This window comes from Gobio gobio, assembly GCF_949357685.1.
Source record: "Gobio gobio genome assembly, chromosome: 12".
In the NCBI taxonomy this organism is placed as follows: Eukaryota; Metazoa; Chordata; class Actinopteri; order Cypriniformes; family Gobionidae; genus Gobio; species Gobio gobio.
Window position 1 is genome coordinate 36,410,072 of NC_137105.1, and position 26,142 is coordinate 36,436,213.

Genomic DNA, 26,142 nt, shown 5'->3' on the forward strand with positions numbered 1-26,142 from the left:
ATTTATTCTAAAAAGAAAAATATAATAGTTTGTAATTATGGAGCAAGGACATTCAAATTTTAAAATGTATTTTAATGCGTTAATTTGAGAAATCCTTTAACATAGTGTGTAATATAGCTGTTTGTGAATGTAAAGTTCTGCAAAGTTGTTAAGACGAAAGTGCACAATAAATAGTTATTGTCTCCCAAAAGAAAGCACCGACTCTGAACCGCCTATAAGAGTCATTTGTATTTCGAATCCCACTGTGTGACGGTTCTACGTCACTAGAAAAGACATTTTCATAATGCCTGGCTATGTTGTATGTCGTACATTGTCCGCCCGCGGACAACAAGTCCTGCCCTCGAACTGACGACTGCTTCTCAAATCTCTGAGTTCAACATGGGATTTGCAAATGCTTGCTTCTGAAAGATGGGTCAGTACCCAGTTTATTTGGACCAGCATGCTCATAATTATTGATTTATATATTTTCTACCGGGTTTTCAAAATACATCGTTTAGTTTATACTATATATATAGTAAGTTTATACACAATAATCAGCTAACTCCCGTTATTGTCTTACTGAAATACTTCTGCTAAGCACCACTATTACCTAAAAACTGTGTCCATTAATGCAGATTGTCTGTTGTTCTTACTACTTTGAGTAAAGATAAAACGATGGAGCAAGATTTCTTTTACAAACGTTTGTTACTTAAGTCATTCATGTTAGTGCTCGGCTAACGTATGCACCGTTATTAATACAGTTCCCGCATGTTCGCATGTATAGTTCTAATTTAAATAAAAAATGAAATATACACATTGGTTTGTTGGTGGACATACACTTGTTAATGCTGATGGTGAGGAATTACAGTTGCAACATCTCAATAAACCTCAAAGTGAGTAGCGTATCACTGAGAAACGTCCTGCTCATGTTGTCCTTGTAATGGAGTTCGGGGTTGAATAACTAGTTCTTCCAAATGTTTCATCATCGGACTCGCTTGGATAGAAATGGTAAAATCTACTTCATACTCTCTTTACAGTTTGTACAATAGCTGAGCTTTTGGAGGCCTCCGGATGAAGCGGAAGAACAGTTATGCTAATGGGTGTTTAGCTTCCAAAAAAACGTACTGTACACGGTAGACCAATCACAACAGACTGGGCCATCTGGCCAATCAGAGCAGAGCAGGCTCTTGGAAAGGACAGATTTCTGAATCATCCAACGAGTCGTTTGAGAATCATTGAAAAATGTGGTGATGTGCAATGTATATTATGAGAGAATCTGTGTTTTTTGACCTTTGACGCATGTAAAACTTGTTGGAGACCTCCAAAATTAAATTAGAAGCCTTTAAAATAGCATAATAGGGACACTTTCGAAAAGATGGACAGCAGACTGAAGCAGCAGGGGTTTTACATTCTTTATTCCCCAAACATAAATTTGCATAAACAGGACTCCAAGCGGCAGTATGACACTGTAGCTTTCTCTGGTTTTGCAACCTAATCCACACTCTGCATGAGGAAGATCACTGTAGTACGGCACAGAACCGAAATCAACATACATGATGAGTCTCCACGCTCGGCCTGTAGAGTTCAGTGAACACGGAGGTCATTTGGTCCATTTATATAACAGCAGATTCAATTTAACATTGATAATTGTTGTCGGAAACTTAATCCAAAAAACGGGCAGTGATGTGATGCATTTCAGTTGTATAAACCTGGCCAAAGTTGCCAAACACTCAACAAAACTAGATTTACAGTCCAAATTATAACAAGGACTTATTTCATGCAATTTGCAAGAACAGCTGCATGACACAACAAGATTTTCTGGAACAAAGCATATTTGTTGGAGCATCTCATCATTATTCATGGCCCAGTTACGAGCGGAAAACCAAATCCATGCTGCGAAAAGTAGTATACACATCCAGGGACATGAAACATTTATATACAAAAAAAAAAAAAAGCTTCTTTAGTTCATTGGAACAAAATGGAGAATCTTTTTTAATTGCGATTTCAAACAGGACAAGTTGAACCTGCTGTTTAAAAGCTTAATTGGTGTTAAATTATATCAAACTTAAGCAAGAAGGCAAATCACTAGTGCTCCAAAGTTGCCACGATCAGAACAAATATTCCCCTAATATTCTTCCTCTTGCCCCCCTTTTTTTTTTTTTTTTTACAAGGTGCCATTTATCGGTTTACAAGGCAACAATCCATTTATTGACAAGTTCCTGCTTTGCCTCAACAGATCCGTGCAGTAAAAAGTCTGAAAGCAAAAGCTTTGATTCCGTTGCGTTGATCATTTCAGCTTCTGAAGAGGAATCTTCAGCTTATGTGCTCAGCTCATTTTGTACCATTTCTAAAACAAACTCGAATCTAAATCGTAACACTTTGCGTGCAATACGACACACGGACCATCATAAACATTGTCATCTGCCACAGTTGATATACTGTGTATAAAAATATATTTCATCCCTAAAGCTCTCGTGCTGTTGAATGCATTGACAAGCAGTTCTCACAGATCATACTTTCTTCCCCTCACTCACACACGCAATTTTAACTGAATTTCACCAAACAGTTCAAATTTAAATATATTCATCTAACCCAACTGTATTTGAGTATATTATTGCATTTTATGCCCAATAGGACAGAAATCTGTCACAAATGAAATCTGAATATGCATACGTAGCATTCTGATGCACATGCTCTTAATACAGGTGGACATGCACACACGCACGCACATGTATATAAACTCTCACATACATAATGTTTTAACAAACACTCTCTGAGCTAATGCCCGTCTAAATAAACATCATCAGATCACGGAGACTTATTTCAAATAAATAACGGATTCGGTCGTGTGCAAACATATGCAAAGTAAATCATCCACCCGTTCCTTTTAACAGAAAGAACAGCAGATTACTGTTGTCATACGGATGGGCACGAGTGAACACACACACATAAAAAAGCTTCCAGTTTTTTTTTCACAGCGTCCTATCCAGAGACCACTGACCAAAAAGAACTGTGTCATGGAATGTTTTTCTCTGGAAAACAGAGAGAAATTCAGAATAAAAACTCATGTCAGGTATAAAAATGAATGCTTAAGGTTCAAAAGGTTACCACCAAAAATGAAATTTCTGTCATCAGTTACTCACCATTATGTCATCCCAAACCCATAAGACTTTAGTTTACCTTTGGAACACAAATGAAGATCTTTTTGATGAAATCTATTCAGTGAGGTGACAGAAATCTCTCAGATCTCATCAAAAATAGCTTAATTTGCGTTGGATTAAAACACTTGATTCATAATCCATATCAGGGCTCTACGCTAACATTTTTCTTGAGGAGCACTTGTGCTCTTAATTTAAAAAAATTAGGAGCAGTCCAAAATATAGGAGCACTTTCTGATCAATAACACGCATTCCAATTATAACTTTCCCAGGATAATCTTTGTCCCTTTAAATTAATGTCCAGGGGCATTTTTACCATTATAAGAGCAATGTTTTCTAATCTTATTAAATGTATGCATCATCTTTTGGCAATTTCTTCAATTAAAATAGAAATTTTGTTTTTAAAATGTTAATTTAAACAATAAATTCAGTTAGAGCAATAAGACACAACCAGACTGTTACCAATCAAATTAAATCAGCATCAAAAGATCCATCTTTGCACTGTAGAAGTGCCACAGCAGCTCTATCTGAAGTGCTGTTTAGACACATTTACATAGATTTAATGCAGCTCATGGGTGAATAATGTTGTATGAATGTTTTAAATATAACTTTTTGAATTTAGAAATAGGCTATGTACAAGTTAAACTGAAACTTAGTTAAAAGCTTTATATTTTAAATAAAAAGTCCATGCAAAGTATAAATGAAAATAAAACCGCCAGTAGGTGGCGTCAAGTCTTATGTGCGAGTCGTTCATTCAATCGTTCAAACGCAGATTCATTTGAATCAAACCGCTTGGAGATGCGCAACGTTCTGGTGTAGTTTCCCGAAATAGACAGTATTGTGCCTAAAACGTTGTTAATTAATATCAACTTGTCTATTGGACTTTTGTACAAGATCACGTCAATACTCGGAGCAATAGCTGTCCGTAACTTTATGCGCTCTGGCGCTTAATAAACAGAACTGCACGCGTCTCGCGGAAAAACACTGCAGCCGGAGCTACTTCTCTCTGTTTGTGTCTATGGCGAGTCACACAGGGACTGTGCTCCTCCGCAGCGCTGCGACCCAAACTGGAATTGAATAGTCAGAATATAAACACTTATTATATGTGTACCGTAGTGATTCAGGGTAAGATAAAAACACGGTTTGGAAAATGGATTCATGATGTACTCACTCATATGCATCTAGTCATTTGTATGGACTGCAGCTGATACAGATTAAATCAAGCACTCATACAGGGGCGTTTTAAAATGATTTTTTATTAATTCATTTTTGGTGGCATTTTTGCCCCGAGCCCCTGTTAATTTCCGACCTGGTTTATGATAATCCAAATGTAGTATTTCTAGTTAATTTTGGTTGCAAAGAAACATCAGCGCGAGGCGTCTGGTAAGCGCGCATGGCTGCGTCACACACGTTTCAACCATAGACCGTAAAAAAATACGGTTTCACCTGGTAAACAATCTGTGAAGTGTAGTCCGTCGCACACGTTTTTTGCTCATGCTCTGCTGACAAAAGGCATGAAAAGCAGTTGATTGCAGCACGAAACGCAACAGTTGCTCAGTCAGTCAGTGTTGATGCACTTTGGCAGTTGTAGTTTTTATTCCGATTGTATTATACATCTATTCATGAGAATCGATCGGGTCACTCGCACCGGTGCGCCTAAATATTTTTTCAGAGTCGCACGGTCATTTTCAGGCGCAAATGCGCCCAAAATGGGCGCTATGTAGAGCCCTGCATATGTGTTGAGTGGTTTAATCCAAGTCTTCGAAAGAAAACCGATTGCTTTATATGAAGAACAGACTTAATTTGGTCTGTGAACGAACAAAGTACTCAAATTTGGTAAACGGAAGCTCAAGCATGAGCCAATGAGGTTTGTTCTCGTGCGTCCAGCAAGCATCATATAAAGTTATCGGTTCTCTTCAGAAGACTTGTATTAAACCGCTTGATTCGCTGATTTATTTTTGAAGCGGCAGAATTTTGGGTGAATAGACTTTCAATGAAGGGACATAAATCTTTCTAGATTTTATTAAATCTTCATTTGTTTCAAAGATGAATGAAAGTCATAATTCATGACAGAATTTTCATTCTTGGGTGAACTATCCCTTTAAATTCTTTCAAATTTAAAAGTAACAAAAAACACTTTAGTTTGTCTGTGAACACATACCTGTGTGTGTGTGTATTTTGGGTGGCCCTGCATATCCTGTGCGTGCTCTGTGGCGATGTAAACTGTCTAGGATGCTTTCAGCCAATCGCCGCACGTCGCTGTGGGTTTTGGGATGTGACATCACGGCCTCTAGCTGCTGCAGTCCTCCCTCCTCCAGTAACATGCTGCAGTACCGCCCCGCTGCTTCCACCAAGGCAGTATGGGAAAATAAAATTAATAACAAATCCAACGCTTCTGAGCCGAGAGACATTTTATGTTGCTGTTCTCACCATTTTTGCTGCAGACGTGCTGCATGGCCCATGCGGCCCACAGCTGAACTCCTGGGGTCTGGAAGCACTCCAGTAAAGGGAAGAAAGGGTTGAACGATCTGGAAAAGACACAAACACGTCATCTCATTAGAATACTAGAAATCAATCTTTCTACTGCATAAATGGCACTAGGTAAATATGCCAGACTTGACACCAGTGTTGCTATTGTTAAATACACATGTTTTTGTTAATTTAAATAAAGCTGAAATAAAATAAATATTAGATGAAATTTTTGGAAAAACTAACTTTTATTTTAGTTCAGTTGTAACATTTCTAGTTGAATGGAATACATCTCAAATAAAAGAAAGTAATAAATTTAAAGCTTAATGGAAATATATACTGTATATATAAAAAAGGGTGAAACCACCCCACACATAATACTAAAATAAAAATGAATGAACTAAAATGTATAAAAATATAATTCAAAATATTAATAAATACTATAATAGTATACAAATAATAATTTAAAAAAATAACACTGCTAAACACAACTAGTACTGTCAATAATGTTTCAGTTAATGACTTAGTACAAAAATTGTCAAAATAAATTGAAAAAAAAAAAAAAAACATTCAGTTTAACCTTCAGAATGTTATTTGTTAACCACAGGAGATCAAGTGCCTATTCACTTTTTTCCTTGAAAAAAGAAAATATATTTAAAAGATTATACAAATATTCATTAATAATAATCAATATGTATAATATTGTATATTTCTACATTTTTTAAATTACATTTCAAGATCAAACCAGATTATATTTCCCCCCTCAAATTCCATGTTCCCAGTTTGATTTTTTCTGGATTGAAAAATTAATGATTGAATTACATAATCAAAAAAGAATGTTTACTCAAATGAAATACAACTTTAACAATTAATAATTCATTAAGAATGTAAAAAAAAAAAAAACTATTTCAACCATTTTCTAAATTAATCTTTTAAAATGTAGTCAAATAAAATGGATAAAAAATAAAATAAAAAATAAAATAAAAAAATATATACACCGTAAAAAAAAAATAGTTTTAAACCTTTCCCTTCCAGCGGTTTGGTTTTGTGTCACAACAATTTTTCACAACATTTTCATGGCCCCCAGAATATGCAATAGAAATAGAATAGAATAGAAAATAGCCAATTTTTATATATATATATATATATATATATATATATATATATATATATATATATATATATATATATATATATATATATATATATATATATATATATATATATATATATATATATATATAAAAACAACATTTTAAACAAAATGCTTTTTTCCTCCAAAGACTACAACGTGCATAAGCAATGCTTCTATCGTTGTTTCTGCTCTTTTTTTCCCTATGTTTTGATCCGGAGATTCTGCACGCTTTCAGATGTTTAAGCACCCCCTACCGTATAAAGGTCCTTTCACACTGGACGCGATTTTGACGCGCGAATAATTCGCGCAATGGTTTTATTTTTTGATCAGCTGTTTGTGTAATGAGAGCTTTCACACCGAACGTGAATGTGCTGCGGCGAAAAAACGATGTTTATTTTTTTATTTACAAAGGTGATGAAATGTCCAGTTGATGTCACTAGCCATTCAATCAACATTAAAGGGTTAGTTCACCCAAAAATGAAAATTCTGTCATTAATTACTCACCCTCATGTCATTGGACACCCGTAAGACCTCCGTTCATATTCGGAACACAAATGAAGATATTTTTGTTGAAAGCTGATGGCTGAGAAAGGCTTCAGATAGGCCTCCATTGGCATTCAGTACACTTATACTCCCAAGACCGATAAAAGGCACTTAAAATGTCGTTACAAAGTCCATCTCACCACAGTGACTCTACAATAATCTTACGATGCGACGACAATAGTTTTTGTGCGCAAAAAAAAAATCAAAATAACACCTTTATCCAGCTTGTTATTGCCTTCCGCGTGTGCCTCCACGACGCATGCGCGAGAATATGACGTAGCGCCGGGGTTCGGGAATCCATGAAATGCCACTCTAACCCCATTTTGAGCACTACGCCGAGACCTAAAGCACGATCAATGTAGAATCCAACAGCTGAGATACGCGCGTCTTCCTCTGATTGTAAACAAATCACTTCTGGGTCATCTGTCCGAACGCCGGATCTGCTTCATATTCTCGCGAGTCACTGTGGTGAGATGGACTTTGTAACGATGTTTTGAGTGCCTTTTATCCGTCTTGGGAGTATAAGTGTACTGAATGCCAATGGAGGCCTTTCTCAGCCATCAGCTTTCAACAAAAATATCTTCATTTGTGTTCCGAATATGAACGGAGGTCTTACGGGTCTCGAACGACGTGAGGGTGAGTAATTAATGACAGAATTTTCATTTTTGGGTGAACTAACCCTTTAACCTTTGCCAGGTATCGCATTTCTCACGAGATTACAGCTGTAGTTGTGTTTACAGCTGTGCAGATGCGCAGTGTTTGCCCACTATAGGCTACAGACTACGATATTATAATCAAAACATTGATTTTTTTTAAAAATCTAATTGCGTCCGTGACTATTGAAAGTGAATGTGTTTCCGTCAGTACGACTGTGGCACTTAAATGTTTACATTGTGACTCAACTGGAAACACAGCAGCTCCGGATCGAGCCGTTCCTGAAGAGTGTGTGTGTGTGTGTGTGCGTGTGTGTCGTCAGATGCGATGCCACTGTCTCTGGAGAAGCTCCTCAAATTGTCCCACGGACATTTGAAAGTAAGTTCGGAACCGGCCATGATAAAGTTTTAGCTCCTGTACAAGATTAGCACACTCCCCTTCAGACTCTCTGTTCTTTAAGACTGGGTACACCCAAAACCTTCTTCTCTGTCTTTTAAAGAAAATGAAAAGCTCGTCTCCACTGAATGATTACGTGTCCGTGTTTTCTCAGCTGTCGACGCAAATGTTTTGGAATGTTGGAGCTCTGAAACGTCGCAAACTCGCGTCGCGGCTGGTGTGAATGGTTTTAACGCGAACTATTCGCACACGAAATATTCGCTTTTTCCGCTTCGCTTTTTCGTTACGTGTCCGGTGTGAAAGGGCCTTAACAGTGAAAACATGGAAATCCGTAAAATTCTGTCAATGGTGGTGAAGCATGGTCTCAAATGACGGAAAATTATGGGGAAAGAGTTAAAAAAAGGGTAATATTATTGCTATTATTTCCTTGAGAAATACATGTACAATAGTGACATATTTATATGATTATTTCTTCAAGTTAAACTGTGTTTTCTGCATCACATGGCCTTAGGTATACATAAAAAAAAAGACCAAAAAGTTGCTCAACACCAGAGAGTTTGTCAGGTCTGGTCTTGGGTTGAGTAGCAGAGCTCTGGTACTTGATACTGTCAATGGTTCACATTCAGTGAAGAATATTTTACTGTGGTGTTATTTCTCACCTGTACGCTACCATCTCACATTCCGGCGTTGGCCACTTCAGAATCGCTGAATGCTGCAAGACACACATAATTTAAGCCATTTACTCAGGCCTCTGGTGTAATACCCAAGCAATTTTTACTTCTATTTGCACAAACACGCACCAGTTGCTCGAGCAGCGTGGTCCTGAGCGACATGTCGAGGGTCCACACCTTCTCGCCCCGTGAGGTGAGATGGGCCAAGATTCCAGCGGCGAAATAACTGACCTCCACCTCTGGACTGTGCAGCAGAGAACGGATATGGTCCAGAAAACTTTGAACCATCAGCTCACCATGCAACTCCCCCACCTCAGCGATATTATTCTGAATAAACAAAAAAAACAAATATACAAAACATTCAGAACAAATTACAATAGCACAGGGGAACTCGGCTACAAAAATACCACTGAATGCAAAATGAAATAGCCTCATTATACTTTCTAACTAAGGGAAACTATTAGCATAATCCCTCAGCAGTGCTTCCTCTGACACGAGAAGGCGTTTTATCAGTGCTGCCCACAGCTCCAGAATCACTCACCTCAATTCAATTTCACCAGAGCGCTAGAATATGTATTTCCATCTCCAGTGCATATACAGCACAGCATTATTAGATGCTTGATACAAAAGTGTGTTATATTTGATACGTTTTATATTCTTCAAAAAATAATACGCACAAACACACTATCATTCTAAAGTTAGGGGTTGATTTTTTTTTCAAGTCTCTTATGTTCGACAGGCATATGTGACCAAAAATAAAATAAACAAACAGTAAAAACAATATTGTGAAATATTATTACAATTTAAATGATTTATTTGAAAACATTTTAAAATGTATTCCTGTGATGGTAAAGCTGAATTTTCGGCATCATTACTTCATGCTTCAGTCATCAGTGTCACATGATCCCTCAGAAATCATACTAATATGCTGATTTAATGCTCAATCCCACTGTACACATTGTTTCTTACCAGTAAACCCAAGACCTTCTGTTGAATGGATGATTCTGATGGAAACGACTGGAAAAATAGAGACATTTTTGAAAATTAGAACTTCCAGTCAAGTTAACAAATTACAGTTATGTTTTTCCAAAAATTGTATGAAAAGGGTTGAAGAGCGTTTACCTCAAGTACTTTGATGAAGAGCTCTAGTCCCTGGTTCTCTATGAAGTGTCTGCAGGTGGTAGGAGATTCATCTGTGAGGTTCCACAGAGCGCTGAGTGTGAACTTTAATGTGGCGTCAACGGTACCCTGGCACGCCTTCTGCCGCACAATGTGCAGGAGTTGCTATGATGTGAAGAGTGTGAGAGATGAGTATTCACTATATTTCCTATTCAGGTGTTACAAGTGCTATAAAAAAAAAAACATACCTTTACGATAAAAAGCTCGGCTCCCAATTGTGCAGTTTGCTCAGTGGACAACTATTTAAGAAACACACAAACAAAGAGTGAAGTTATAGAAGAAATTCAAACGAAAATCCTTAATTTCCAATAGAGAGTAGTACAGGAGCTGCGTGGAGTTCCGGTCATATGTGCATACAGAATTGTCAGATCTAATTTAAACTTGCATAGAAATATTTGAACTATTGCAGGTAGAACGTATGCAACTGACAGACCGAATGGGATTTATTCTTATTCAAAAATTTAGAGCGCGAGGTGAGTAACCAATATTTTTCTACCAAAACATTATTCTTTAAGGGTTAGTTCACCCCAAAAATAAAAAATTACTCGCGCTCATGTCGTTCCAAACCTGTAAAACTTTCGTTCATCTCTGAAGATGAAATCTCGGAGTAGCTGTCAATGGAGGGACAGAAATCTCAACTACCACTATGACGCTTCAAAAAGTTCATAGAGATTGTAAAATGAATCTATATGAATCTAGTGGCTTAGTTGGTTTGGTGTGGAAGCTCAAACGTGCTGCGCAACACATCAGAACGAACCTCATTGGTTCTTGCAGAAGCTCAAACGTGCTGCGTAACACATGAGAATGAACCTCATTGGTTCTTGCAGAAGCTCAAACGTGCTGCGTAACACATGAGAATGAACCTCATTGGTTCTTGCAGAAGCTCAAACGTGCTGCGTAACACATGAGAATGAACCTCATTGGTTCTTGCAGAAGCTCAAACGTGCTGCGTAACACATGAGAATGAACCTCATTGGTTCTTGCGGAAGCTCAAATCCCTCTCCACATAATGCAATTAGAATGTACCTGATGTTTAATATGCACGTTATTGTGTTGGTTCATAGTTATTTTGAAGTCAAATGTGTTACTGTACCTTTAAGACTATATATGAATAGACCCTTATTGGCTATGTGAAATATAAAAGCCATTGATCTTTCAAAGCCATTGATCTACTGTAGATTTAGTCGACTAAAGCTAGACTAAAACTAAAAACAATTCAGTTGACTAAAACTAAATCAAAATTTGCTGTCAAAATTAACACTGCGTCTCACGTCTGTCATACGGCATTTCACGATGCATCACTGTGATAGAATGTTGTGAATGTTTTCTGGGAGCCTCCCAGGTCATGTTTCCTCTCTACGGTTAAACCTGTTCTCACCCGCAGACTGTAGCTGCTCACCTTGGCAGCGAGGATGGAGATAATAGCTACGGCCATCCTTTGCATGTTCTGATCCTCGTGGTTACAAAGCCACTGCATCACCAGCTTGGCAGCTTCAAACCTGAAAAACAAAATGTCAAAATTGACCCAGACAGACTGGTGCGACGTTTAGATCTGTCAACAAAACTACGCTCTACCAGTCTGGGCACACTTGACTGAAAGTGTGTATCTGACAACCTCAAACCTTTCATATAAAATGTTTTGCTTGATTTATAGGGATAGTTCACCCCAAAATGAAAATTTGATGTTTATCTGCTTACCCCCAGGGCATCCAAGATATAGGTCACTTTGTTTCTTCAGTAGAACACAAATGAAGATTTTTATCATTGCAGTATGTCAGTTGTATAATACATGTGAATAGTAACGTACATCTTTAAGAATAAAAAAACATGCACAGACAAATTCAAATTAAACCCTGCAGCTCGTGACGACACCTTGATGTCTTAAGACACGAAACGATTGTTTGGTATGAGAAGGCGAACAGTATTTATATACATTTTTACCTCAAATACCCCACTATGTCCAACAGCCTTCAGCGCGCGATCACTTACGGTAAGTGAGGTCTGTACACGATCTGGCGTAGTTTATGCAAGCGGTGGAAGTGATCTCTACGCCATTTCGTGTACATTGACCTCACTTGCTGGAAGTGACCTCAAGGCTGTTCTCGCACAAACCGATCGTTTCATGTCTTAAGACATCAATGTGTCATCACGAGCCGCAGGGTTTAATTTGAATTTGTCTGTGCATGTTTTTTTACTCTCCTTGATGCAGGTTACCATTCACATGCATTATACGACTAACAGACTGCAACAGTTGGAGTTAAAAATCTTGCATTTTGCGTTCTACTGAAGAAAGTCACCTATACACTCACCTAAAGGATTATTAGGAACACCATACTAATACTGTGTTTGACCCCCTTTCGCCTTCAGAACTGCCTTAATTCTACGTGGCATTGATTCAACAAGGTGCTGAAAGCATTCTTTAGAAATGTTGGCCCATATTGATAGGATAGCATCTTGCAGTTGATGGAGATTTGTGGGATGCACATCCAGGGCACGAAGCTCCCGTTCCACCACATCCCAAAGATGCTCTATTGGGTTGAGATCTGGTGTTTTTAGTACAGTGAACTCATTGTCATGTTAAAGAAACCAATTTGAAATGATTCGAGCTTTGTGACATGGTGCATTATCCTGCTGGAAGTAGCCATCAGAGGATGGGTACATGGTGGTCATAAAGGGATGGACATGGTCAGAAACAACGCTCAGGTAGGCCGTGCGATTTAAACGATGCCCAATTGGCACTAAGGGACCTAAAGTGTGCCAAGAAAACATCCCCCACACCATTACACCACCACCACCAGCCTGCACAGTGGTAACAAGGCATGATGGATCCATGTTCTCATTCTGTTTACGCCAAATTCTGACTCTACCATCTGAATGTCTCAACAGAAATCGAGACTCATCAGACCAGGCAACATTTTTCCAGTCTTCAACTGTCCAATTTTGGTGAGCTCGTGCAAATTGTAGCCTCTTTTTCCTATTTGTAGTGGAGATGAGTGGTACCCGGTGGGGTCTTCTGCTGTTGTAGCCCATCTGCCTCAAGGTTGTGCGTGTTGTGGCTTCACAAATGCTTTGCTGCATACCTCGGTTGTAACGAGTGGTTATTTCAGTCAAAGTTGCTCTTCTATCAGCTTGAATCAGTCGGCCCATTCTCCTCTGACCTCTAGCATCAACAAGGCATTTTCGCCCACAGGACTGCCGCATACTGGATGTTTTTCCCTTTTCACACCTTTCTTTGTAAACCCTAGAAAGGGTTGTGCGTGAAAATCTGTCTGGCACCAACAACCATGCCACGCTCAAAAATTGCTTAAATCACCTTTCTTTCCCATTCTGACATTAAATTTGGAGTTCAGGAGATTGTCTTGACCAGGACCACACCCCTAAATGCATTGAAGCAACTGCCATGTGATTGGTTGATTAGATAATTGCATTAATGAGAAATTGAACAGGTGTTCCTAATAATCCTTTAGGTGAGTGTATATTGGATGCCCTGAAGGTAAACAGATAAACATCAAATTTTCATTTTTGGATGAACTATCCCTTTAATTTTAGAATTGGCGCTAAGAATGAGAAGGTGTGTCTAAACGGTTGACTACTAATATATTAACAGAACTGTTGAATTCTACATTGTATTAAATTCATCAAGGAAGGATCATGTGACACTGAAAACTGGCGTAATAATGCTGAAAATTCAGCTTTGCATCATAAATAAATTATATCTTAAAATATATTCAAATAGAAAACTATTATTTAAAATTGCAATAATATTTCATAGTATTTCTGTTGGAAAATGGAAATTCCTATGGAAAATAAATACAGCCTTGGTGAGCCTTCTATTAAAAATCTTGCTGACCCCAAACCTTTGAACATTAGGGTGCTTTCACATCTCTAGTTCGGTTCATTTGGTCCGAACCAAGGGCAAACAATTATGCATTGTAGCATTTTTCAGCTTTTTTGGTTCCTTTTCACACCACACTGATTGCTTTGGTCCGAACCAGTTGAAATTAACCAAAATGCAGTGACATGACAACATCCACATCACTCATTGGCCATGGCGTATTTCCTAAACTGCTTTTCGATTGGTCAGAATTTACCTGCGGGAAAATTCCAACAGAAGAGGAAAAGCCAGCAAACAACACGGAGACAACACAACTATGGAGAGACGACTGCGTGGGCTGGTTTTGTCCCTGGCCATAATCTATAACATTGTTTGTATGCACCACAATATGCAAACAATACATTTCTATAACGAAGCGCGGATGCGGCTTGAAAACAACATTCTAGTGCGATTGCAGCTTTCACACCTGACCAAACAAACCGCACCAAAGGGGAAAACGCACTCTAGTACGATTCAACCGAACTAAATGAGGCAGGTGTGAAAGCACCCTTAATTTCAATAAGCAGGAGCAACTATGCTCAAACCACATTTGTTTGGCCCAATTAAATTGTCAGGGCGGGCTTTATACGCTGATGGACAGATGATCAGCAGTAACGTAATCATCAACGTCACCAAAGAGCGCTTGGGTTGAATATATTTACTAAACGGAGAACTTGTTCGTATATGCATTCACCTTTACCATTTCTCTCAAAAATGAAGATTGTGTTGGTAAGTACTCTGTGTATCCTTAAATTCTTTTTACAACACCGGCAAAGATCGTTTACACTCATATACTTCTTCCAGCGTGCGTGCAGTTGAGTTCTGTTGACAACTGTGTCGCTCAACATACGTCATTTACTCTGTTGCTCTGATTGGTTGTAGGTCTATCCAATTGAATGCAGAGGCATTTTCTTTCCTGGTTCGTTTGAAACATGACGTCAGGCTAATTATATTATATTTTGGTGTAGAAAATGTCACAATACAACTGTAATTCATTCGTACAGTATAGTTGACCAAGCCATATTGCGATATTGATTTTAATTCAATTCTCGGAGCAACCATACGGTTTTATAAAGGGTTAATGAAACGTGTGAACGTATATCTGAGGTGGTTTGTTGATCACATGCATTTACCTGTTGAAGGGAACCTCCTGCAAGATCCGATCACTGCAGAGAGACAGCAGGCAGTTCTTCTGCAGCTGTACACAACCAAAAACAGAAAGGGGAAAATCATAATTAGCACATGAAAAGCACTCTCAAAGCCTTTTTCTCATTCTCAACGTTTTTTGTATCATCATGGGGAACTGAAAGATCACGTAAACATGGTTTGAACAATTGCCGTATTGTGCAAGAAAGCTTCCTGAAAAAGTGTTGACAAGTGAAAGTGACCTGACTACATTGTACATTCATCATTCAATCTAATTTATAAATCCACTGTCCCAAATAGAGCCGGACAATAAATATTAAATAAATCAAAATATATTGGTAATGATTTTGCTTGTAATATAAAATTAAGCAATACTGTGATTATCAGTGTTATTTTAATGCATTTTTTATGTATCCATTTAATTTTCCTAAAGACTGTTATTAGATAAAAAAAAAGTGTTTGAGTTAATGTTATTTTAGTATTATTTATATACTATCATAATATTATTTAGCAGTATTTCAAATAGGCTTTCGTTTTTAGATTTTCAGTTTAAATTTTTACTTTGTCATTTTGTTGTCATTTTTTAAGAATTCTACGTAGCTTTATTTTAGTTTTAGTAATTTTATTACATATTATTACATATTTTGTTTAAGCTTTATTAAAAATTATTTTAAATAGTTTTAGTTAACAATAACAATACTGGTCAGTTCAAACTAATCTTTCAATGAACCAATTTAAAACTCTAATTCTAATGTTTTTTTTTTTTTTTTTTAAATATAGTTATACAAGGTCTCATTTGTTAACATAGATAATGCATTGACATGAACTAACAATGAATCATATATTTTCACAGCATTTATGAACATGTTAGTTCACAGTGCATTAACTAATTTCAACAGATACAACTTTTGATCTGAAAAATGTTGTCTGCCGGAAGCTAGTTATTTTAGGCTATAAAGATTTAAATATGGATATTTTTCTTACAAAAACGTAAACAAAATCTAATTTACCATTCACTGCCATTATCAAGCTTGGAAGAGCCAGGGCATTTTTTAATATAACTCCGATTTTGTTCGTCTGAACAAAGAAAGTCATACACACCTAGAATGGCTTGAGGATGAGTAAATCATGAGATCATTAATTTTTGGGTGAACTATCCCTTTAATGCTGTAGAAGTATTGTTCATTGTTAGTTCATTATTAACCATTATAGTTTATTAAAGGGTTAGTTCACCCAGAAATGAAAATTCTGTCATTAATTACTTACCCTCATGTCGTTCGACACCCGTAAGACCTCCGTTCATCTTCGGAACACAAATGAAGATATTTTAGTTGAAATCTGATGGCTCTGAAAGGCCTCCATTGACACAATGGCACTTTACACTCTCAAGACCCTTAAAAGGTACTAAAGACGTCGTTACAAAGTCCATCTCACTACAGTGGTTCTAAAATAACTTTATGAATCGGCGACAATAGTTTTTGTGCGCAAAAAAACCCTAAATAACGACTTACATAGTGATGACGATTTCAAAACAAGGCATCATGAAGCTTCGAAGCGTTATGAATCAGTGAGCCGAATGATGATTCGGATCGCGTGTCAAACCGCCAAACTGCTGAAATTTGGCGATTCAAACCGCTGAATCGACTCGCTGATTCATAACGCTTCGAAGCTTCATGATGCCTTGTTTTGAAATCGTCATCACTATGCAAGTCGTTATTTGGGGGGGGGTTTTTGCGCACAAAAACTATTGTCGCCGATTCATAAAGTTATTTTAGAACCACTGTAGTGAGATGGACTTTGTAACGACGTCTTTAGTACCTTTTAAGGGTCTTGAGAGTGAACCGTGCCATTGTGTCAATGGAGGCCTTTCAGAGCCATCAGATTTCAACTAAAATATCTTCATTTCTGTTCCGAAGATGAACGGAGGTCTTACGGGTGTCGAACGACATGAGGGTGAGTAATTAATGACAGAATTTTCATTTTTGGGTGAACTAACCCTTTAATGCTAACAAATAAAACCTTATTGTAAAGTGTTACTATATTATTATATTTATGTTCATAGAGTATAAAATACAAATACTGCTCTTTATTAGTAAGTATCAATATATTGGGGGATATAAATTAACATTTATAGTGCATTTTACTTTACCATTAAACATTTAGAATGTACTTATCAACAAAATTAGAAGAACGATCATTTTAACGATCATTTTTTTAAACCATCTCACAGCAAATACATTGAATATTTTCAGTTATAACTGTATTTTTAACCAGGACAGACTTTCTATACCACACTTGCTTCAGTATTATTTTACGTACCTGTTGGTGGTTGGGGAAGGTCTTCATGGCTTCGAGTAGCAGCTGTGTGACATTCCCCAGGAGCCGCACAGGGATTCCAAAGGCCAGTTCCTGTTTGGTGAGGTTGAACACACAGGCACTGGCTGCCAGCTGCACATTCAATGTGGCCGGATGATTCTTCATCCCCAACGCTACCAACTGTGGATCGACAACAAAAGAAAAGGGCCGAGAAGAGCCATGAGGGTTTATGTGGAAAAAACGCAGTGGACTTGGATTAATCTCAGAGTCTCTGTGAGTGTGCGTACCTTCAGGATGTCAGGCCGTGGTTTTTCGATGGCATGGGTGAGGCTGAAGAGGTGGAAGAGAGCCTCTCTAACAAAGCCCTCCCTCTCACTGTACCTTCTCAACGCCTCACAGATTTGGGTCTCATTGGCTTCCCCAGTCACCTGCAAAGACAGAAAAACACTTACAGCACTTATGATCTCCATTTTAAATTATCTTGCTGTTGTGAGCGAGCAACTACCTTTAAGCTGCCCTCTCCAGACAGGAAGTCAGAGAATCCAGCATCAGTGGCCAGCAGACCAACAAAGGTCATGCCTGGTCTCGCCTCCACGAAAGCCTTGACCGCTGTATCAGTCACCTGTTTGCGGCCAGACACGTCCAGAGACACCAGCTGAGGCAGGATGCCAGGAGTCTCCAGCAGCTGCCGCGCCACGTCCGATGTGAACTGCTTATCATCGGAGATATCAAGGTGCTGTAAACCCTCCAGCTGGAGAAACAGAAAAATGATGTGCATTAGCTGTATACAATCATATATCATCACACAGAAGCAAAACAGAGGACTCCCTGGCTACAGATTATCACGATGATGATAGTGTGTGTGTGTGTGTGTGTGTATGTATATATGCGTGTATGAGATATATAGATAGAGATATATAGATAGAGATATATATATATATATATATATTCGAAAATACATCATAGGGCCAGATCTACTAACAGCTTGCGCCAGAGCAAACCCTCTTTTGGCGTTAAAAAAAACTACTGTCAGGATTTACTAAAGACAAGCAGTGATAAATTAGCACGGAAAGGCGTGAAGTTATTTTTGCGGCTGATCTTATTGCATATGTATTTGTTGGGGTTTCCCTTTCAGGCACAATTAATGGGAGGAGATTATTTAAATTAATCATTCAAGGTGATTTACAAAGGTTTGCGCTTGTCAATTTACTGGTGCTTGTGCCATTATTTACCACCCAACAAAAGTATGCAGACGCTAACAAGTACATCGCGTTGGTCATTATGGTAATGATCCCGCTGCGTCTGTGTGCTTTAATTTGCGCGTCATCAGAAGATCACGTGCAGAACTGTCCACTCCCATCAGCGCAGGAATTGCGCTCTCACACTAATTTGCCCTGTTTAGTAAATCTGGCCCATAGTCCGTTAACTGTCAGTGGCCCGGTAGCGGGACACTAGACGCACTTGGTGTCCCATCACATATAGATGATGACATCAAAACCCAGAAGACTCAGGGGTCTTTTACACAACACGGTTTCAGTTTTTTTTTCAACTAAAAACTGAACTTTTCATGCGTTTTGGCCATTAATTTACACAACAACAGAGTTTTGGGAGCCTGAAAACACAAACTTTTGAAAACGTGTTTCAAAGTGAAGTTTCTGAAAATGATACCGTTACCGTTACTCACACCCCAAAACATTGAAATATTTTTTTCCGATATGGGTGTGTGTAATTTACAGTGTGGAGCAAAACATTCAAGTACTGCCAAGTTATGATTACCACACACCTTATTTTACTCATAAATAGAAAATCTCATGGAGAATTTGTTTTCCAGGTTTTGATGTCATCCCTGCACCACTCTATTTTAGTAATCATCATAAATTAATCATCATTTGAAAGCCTAAACACTCAAATTTCACACAATGTATTCCTGTGAAAAGCATTGTGAAATTGGACATTACACCATGGAAAGGTACTTTAAAACCTTTTAGGGGGCTCAATTTTTTTTTATTATCTTCAACAACTTGGTAAGACATATGGCTTTGATTTTCTAGAAATTTTAGAATCCAAATTATTTGGTAAAACATATTTTGTACAAAATAATGTTTAATTCAGTACATTTGCTTTACAGTAAACAAACTTATACATTTTTACTTTCATTTTTAAGTTATTCTTTTTCCATTTTAAAGGGCTACTTCTGCAATAATCTGCTGAGTGTGTACAAAAAGAGACCAACCTAAGGTCTGTATTCCGAAGCATTCATGTCATGAATTACAACCATTCTACTCATCATCACACGTCATCAGCGCATTTAGCGCTTCGCAGAGTTAGACATGCGTCAGTTACCAAGCACTGCAACCAAAACAGCAGCCGCCTTTTACAGTTCCTCTTCCTCCTGAACCAAAACAACAAGCTTATGCTGCGTTCACACTAGGGATGCACCGAATCCAGGATTCGGCAGAATATTGGGCTTTTTGACGAGGTTCGGTTTCTGCCGAACCTTAGAATTTTTTTCCATCGAACCCCAGGCTTGCACTATGCGCGCTAAGCTGGTCGACATAATGACGCCGCCGTTAATTATGGGAAGGTGTTTACAGTTCGAACGCAGTAGGCTGTAAGAAAGTGAAAATGGAACTCGTGAGCAGAAAAAGTGTTTGGCAGTACTTTCAGTCAAAAGAAGGCGATTCAAGTCGAGCTACATGTCCAATTTGAATGCCGATTTGTCTCGTTGTGACAAGGACCCTAAACAATAGCCGCTGTTAAAACATTTGCGTATGAAACATCCAAAGAATTGAGTTGTGCATGAATGAATCTACAGACAGCAGCCAAAATGCAGCAACTACAGGTACGGCATAATGTTGTCTATTCTTTCTTTTTTTAACAGTTAAAATAAAATGAAAAATACACTACTGTGGACGTGGTTTACTTCATTAATGCGTTTACTCTGATAATGGACAGAGGATGGGAGTAGGATTCGGTTTAGGATTTAGCAGAATCTTAACCTGTGAATTCGGTATTCGGCCGAACCCCAAAAATCTTGATTCGGTGCATCCCTAGTTCACACCATAACTACTGTAATTTGGAGATGGAAACCCATTATGTTGTACTCGGAGGGGTTTGTGACTCTAATTTATATAAGTTTCAATGACAACACTGACTATCAACGCCGAAATTAATCTTATGTTCATTATTATTGTAATGTTATGTGCTTTTTCTTCCAAAAACCCATCGATTCACTTCAGAAGGCCTTTATTAACCGCTCTGAGCCATGTAAGGTTACTCTTATAATGGATGGATGCACTTTTTTGGGCACTGCCATTATACAGCTTGGATTAGCCAGGACATTTTTCAATATAACTCTGATTGTATTCGTCTGAAAGTATGTCATATAGACCTAGGATGGCTTGAGGGCGAGTAAACTATGGGATAATAAAAAATAAATAAAATAAAATTTAAACGACTTGTCCAATCGCAGTAGCAGTATCGTTTAAAGGGTAACTTCAGTGATTTAGCATTATGCTTTGTATCAGTAGAAACCCCGTAGTATATTTGAATTATGGTACTTTCCTCCCTCATATTTATGCATTTTTTTATGCAGAATTATGCATTTTATTTCTGAAAAAAAAATCCTCCGATGATGCAAATATCGTCATTTTGCGTCATCTGAGGATTTTTTGGCCAGAGGCTAAAGACTACAGCCACTAGATGGAGCTGTTCCACATGTTTTCAACCCGCCCACAGGGGAGAGATCTCACGCACAGAATGTAAATGCGCTCGGGCATTCATAACCGTAGCGGTGCAGATCAAAGTGAGTGTTTCAACTTTTCAATTAATTCCTATGAAAGTTTAGCTTCCATATGCGTTCAGAAAACGCCCCAGACTGGACACGCGCTGAGTATGACAGCCGCGCTTAACGTTACCTCAGCTCTGCTCAGCTCTTACTTCCCTCTCGTGCTCCTGCTGCATTTGTCCTGTGACTTTCATTCGGCTCACTCACACTTTATTGAAAAGACACGTTCAGTTTTTAATTGTAGTGTTTATTCTCTAACTGAACAAAATTACTGTATTATTCTGACGATCAAATGATGCTGGGGGCGGTGTAGGGAGTGGCCTCGTAGGGCAGCGAGGCAAGTGCATTCTGGGAGTTGTTGTCTTTCATCCACATGAGACAAAAATACATTTTCTGTCTTTTCTCAGTCTAGAAGGCACCAAATTCAAAAAATAATTTCACATTTCTACTACATAAATGACCCAGTTTGAATACAAAGCTTAATGCGAAATCACTGAAGTAACCCTTTAAATCAGCTAGTAGAATAGGCTCGCACATCCCTAATTACAACACATGGATAACTGACCTGACTGAGCACAGCTAGCAGCTGAGCGGTGGTCATCTCTAGCCTCTTGAGCTGGTGCATGGTGAGGTAGCGTAGCCTGCTTCTCAACCCCAGAAGCGGGGTCAGGTTCGTCACTGAGGTGTTGGAGATATCCAGACTCTCCAGGCGAGGCAGCGCACACACGTCCACCAAGCCAGAGTCGTAAAAGTCGACATTAGACACGCTGAGTGCGCGCAAACCCTGCATGGCGCTGAAGCAGCGATGACTGGGCTCCTCCAGAGAAGACATGGTCAGGCCGTTCAGGACGAGCCGCTGCAGGCCCTCTTGCAGGGTTTTATTGGACGAGAGACCTCGAAGGATATCAGCAATGGTGAGGTCGGCGTTGACCCGTGATGCGTCTAGCTCCACGAGGCGGTGGGGGCAGAGGGCCCGGTGGAAGGCCTCGGCAGAGATTCGGGCAGTGCGGATGCAGGCGTGACGCAAGCGGAACTGCTGGCAGCTCCGGAAGATTCCCACCGTACTGTCATTCAAAAGGCCTGTAAGAGAATCCATTATGTTCAGTGTTTTTAATATAAGTTCCATTCATTTGATTACACTCACTACATGTTTTAGAGCTCTGTAGGACCCGACGCAACAGAGTGCGGCACGGGACAAGTTTTGAAGTGCTGAGTGTGGAGGGAAGACATTGATATATACGAGCGGGAAGCAGGAGAAAGAAATGACCCGTGGGCTCCCCATCTAATAATAACAGCACGCAGAAGTCTGTAACTGGAGATCTCAAGCGTGTGTGTGGGAATTGGAAAAAATAGACACCGGAACAAGACAGAATCTAACCTGACCGTGACTGAAAAATCAGGCCTTCCTACGCACTTTAGCGGGCAGAAACGGGAAGAAGAAAAAAGAAAAAAAAAAAAGTTGTGCGTGAGCAGGATAAAATCGAACATCATTTTTGGCAGAAGCGGGATTGAAAAATGTATCCCGCAGACCTCATGTTCTGTTCTTTTACACATAATGAAGGAGGATGGGGATTCAGTTGGTCAAAATTAGAGTTGAGAAATAAACTATTCTAGTTAGTTCCAGTGTTGTTTATTTATAGTGTAGGACGGGACGGGACGGGACGCGGAAGTGGGAGACTGCAAGTTTTGAACGCTTATATCTTCTAAATGCAAATTTTGTCTTTGTTTTGGAGCACACTAGCTTATAGATAACAGTCCGGCAAATATATTTATACTAAAAAGGCAAAAAAAAAACTTCATGGGGACTTTAAATATTGAGAAAAACTAAAGCATATCAATTTGAAAAGGTAAAATACAAAAAAAAAAAAAAAACCTAACTAAAACGGAAATGATTACTAGATCTTACACTAAAATGGAAAAAAATAAAATAAAAAATAAAATAATATATATATATATATATATATATATATATATATAAAAAGCTAATTTAGAATATTAATAAATACTATAATAAAAATATATATATTTAATAAAATAACTGGTTCTTTTAAATGAATAGGTTGAAAAGACACGCAAAACAAATCTAAAAGTTACTGATTGATATCATCTAATGACTGGAATCGTTCTTAACTTCCTTTAACTGCAAGCATTACAATCGCCAAGTCCAACTTCTACTGTGTTATGTGCACCTAAAGGGATAGTTCACACAGAAATTTTAATTCTGTCATTATTTACCCACCCACAAGTTTTTCTAAACCTGCATGAAGTTCTTTCATCCATTTTGGAGAATGCGGGTAAACAAACAGTTCCTGGTTCCCATTGACTTCCTTAATATAGAAAATATAATATAAAAAAAAAAATACTGTGGAAGTCAATGGGGTGCATCAACTGTTTGGTTACCGAGACTCTTCAAAATATCTTCTTTTGTGTTCAGCAGAAGAAAGAACTTCATACAGGTTTAGTACAACTCATTTGTGGGGGAAATATCCCTGTAAAATACTACACGAAACAAACATTATGCATTTTGTGTACCTCAAAAAAGAGGATGGCTCCTACTCACCCTCTGTGGCCATCTTGCAGAGCAGTTGGTCGGCCAGCTCCTGCGGGAAGACCAGCGGCTCACGGAAGGAGAGCGAGCCGTCATCCCGCATCTCACAGAAGAGCTCCAGCCTGGAGCTCACCAGAGTCATGCACAGATCGGTCAAAGACGGCGGGGACGCCTCGTCCTACAACAACAAAATGACTCAGAGCTCAACAACAAATCAGATCTCATCTCTCCTACAACTTTCTTTTCCTATGGTACTGGATGTACTAACGATGAAATAAAACCCTTGATGTGTCAAATTGAAAACAAGGAACAAGGGAATGCCGCAACTGCATAATAGAGCTTTTCATATCAACTTGTCCAGGGATTTTCAAACTGTAAAGGGAGAGCTAGAGAGGGGGGTAAAAATAAATTAATACAAAATATGAAGATAAATAAATAAATGCATAAATAAAAATGGGATTAAAATAAATACAAAATAGGATTAACATACACAGTGCATCCGGAAAGTATTCACAGCGCTTCAATTCCCCCCCCCCCCCCCCCCCCCCCCCCCCAGTTCTACAAAGAATGCCCCATAATGACAACATGAAAGAAGTTTGTTTGAAATATTAAAAATAAAAAACGGGAAGAAAAACAAACAAAATCACATGTAGGGCAACAATCCTAAGCACACAGCCAAGATAACAAAGGAGTGGCTACGGGACAATTCTGTGAATGTCCTTCAGTGGCCCAGCCAGAGCCCAGACTTGAAACCTGATTGAACATCTCTGGAGAGATCTGAAAATGGCTATGCACCGACGCTCTCCATCCAACCTGATGGAGCTTTACAGGTCCTGCAAAGAAGAATGAGAGAAACTGCCCAAAAATAGGTGTGCCAAGCTTGTAGCATCATACTCAAAAAGACTTTAATTGGTGCCAAAGGTGCTTCAACAAAGTATCGAGCAAAGGTTACGAATACTTATGTGCATATACATGTGGGGTTTTTTTTAAATACATTTGCAAAGATTTCAAACAAACTTCTTTCACGTTGTCATTATGAGGTATTGTTTGTAGAATTGAGGGAAAAAAATTGAATTTAATCCATTTTGGAATAAGGCTGTAACATAACAAAATGTGGAAAAAGTTAAGTGATGTGAATACTTTCCGGATGCACCGCATCAAATAAATATGTAAAATATGTATTAAATAATACAATTAACAGTACACTACTATAGTGTAACTTAACAGATACACATTATTTAAAATAATATTTTATATTGGTACATTATATAATTATTATTATAACATTATGTATTTTAAATTTTAGGACAGAGGTCCTTTGCGTGAGGAAGATCATATTTGGTGGTCTGTGGAATCTAAAAATCAAAAAGCCCTGAACTATTCTACAAATCGACCCCTAGTACACCGTTTAGGGGTTTTAACCTATACATTTTGGGCAACCTTTTGATCAGCCCACTAAAGAACTAAGAAACCATCAATCTCTATGTAATGTATAACTTATACATCTCTTTGACAGTCAGTCATCCCTATGAGAACAAAATGTACGACCAACAACATGTTACTACAAACCTCAGAGTTGAACAACAGCATGTCCTACAGTACTTCAGGATGATTCACATAAGGCAGATATGATTCATATGAAACATTGGTGAACCGCTCATGCTTGCTAGTTACATACAGTAGTGTGACAGCTAAAGTCTTACCATGGTGTCAAAAATATGGATCATGACGGCTTCAATATGCAAGAAACAGCCGTCTTCCGCGGATAATGGCAGGTGGGTTGAGGTGTAACGTTATATCAAACACAATCCGATTGAAATGCGCTTAGCTCCTTAGCCTATTAGCTTCCAAACATCAGTCTTCAAACATTTGCAGATCCTATTACTTGTTGGTATTTAAAAGTACACGGGTCGCTATAAATCCACTGTAGCTTGTGTTCCTCGTTTGCATTGTTCTCTAGGAGATGATGTCTTCTGATGGACAGCCTCGTACTCGCTCCGATCATTACGTGCTGTCAGGCATTTTGACGGGTTTTTAAAGGGAGGAAACAGAGGCGACGTCTTGACAAGTAAACAAGGTCGTCACACGGGAAACGGATCTGCGTCAGAGGGGACGTGGTCAAGGGCGGGGTCTACGGGTTGATCAACTTTTTTACATTTTTTTTTTTATTATTGAACACCAACACAAAACAGAACGAAAATATACACCTACAAATGCATTGATGAATACAGATAAACAAGTATTAAGGCACGTACATTTCTTTAATTTCCCAACTGGGATCAATAAA

The 26,142-nt window shown here is 38.4% G+C and overlaps 2 protein-coding genes across 5 annotated transcripts in view; one reads left to right on the forward strand and one right to left on the reverse strand.

The window, feature by feature from the left end:
- The window catches only part of echdc2 (enoyl CoA hydratase domain containing 2), a 20,787-nt gene extending 19,888 nt beyond the window's left edge, over positions 1 to 899 (forward strand). Inside the window, exon 9 of the mRNA XM_079831191.1 lies at positions 1 to 899. This exon is cut by the window's left edge and continues 292 nt beyond it. The gene's annotated coding sequence lies outside the window, so the exon portion shown is untranslated.
- A 473-nt stretch (positions 900 to 1,372) lies between these two features.
- On the reverse strand, positions 1,373 to 25,946 carry zyg11 (zyg-11 family member, cell cycle regulator). 4 transcript variants are annotated; one of them, XM_079831188.1, is made up of 16 exons: positions 25,559 to 25,946; positions 23,868 to 24,033; positions 21,873 to 22,387; positions 18,026 to 18,271; positions 17,808 to 17,948; positions 17,524 to 17,700; positions 15,192 to 15,256; positions 11,584 to 11,683; positions 10,373 to 10,423; positions 10,128 to 10,289; positions 9,975 to 10,022; positions 9,135 to 9,332; positions 8,994 to 9,046; positions 5,568 to 5,665; positions 5,299 to 5,478; positions 1,373 to 3,011 (listed from the first exon to the last, which is right to left on the reverse strand). In XM_079831188.1, exons 1-16 carry the CDS (start codon positions 25,580 to 25,582, stop codon positions 2,995 to 2,997), a joined length of 2,241 nt encoding a protein of 746 aa, XP_079687314.1. In that variant the 5' UTR covers positions 25,583 to 25,946; the 3' UTR covers positions 1,373 to 2,994. The 4 variants fall into 4 exon arrangements, with proteins under 4 accessions (XP_079687314.1, XP_079687313.1, XP_079687311.1 ...); XM_079831187.1 differs by having other exon boundaries at positions 5,299 to 5,481; XM_079831185.1 differs by having other exon boundaries at positions 5,299 to 5,481; positions 11,563 to 11,683.
- Between the last annotated feature and the right edge of the window lie 196 nt (positions 25,947 to 26,142).

What these genes read in the sequence shown, in the direction of transcription:
- zyg11 (XM_079831185.1), bottom strand. Translation starts at nt 25,582, where the DNA reads ATGATCCATATTTTTGACACCATG. An exon ending in TGCTAGCTGTGCTCAGTCAG is followed by an intron (nt 18,272 to 21,872) that starts GTCAGTTATCCA and finishes CTGTTTCTCCAG; the next exon opens with CTGGAGGGTTTACAGCACCT. An exon ending in TCTTCATCAAAGTACTTGAG is followed by an intron (nt 10,023 to 10,127) that starts GTAAACGCTCTT and finishes CTATTTTTCCAG; the next exon opens with TCGTTTCCATCAGAATCATC.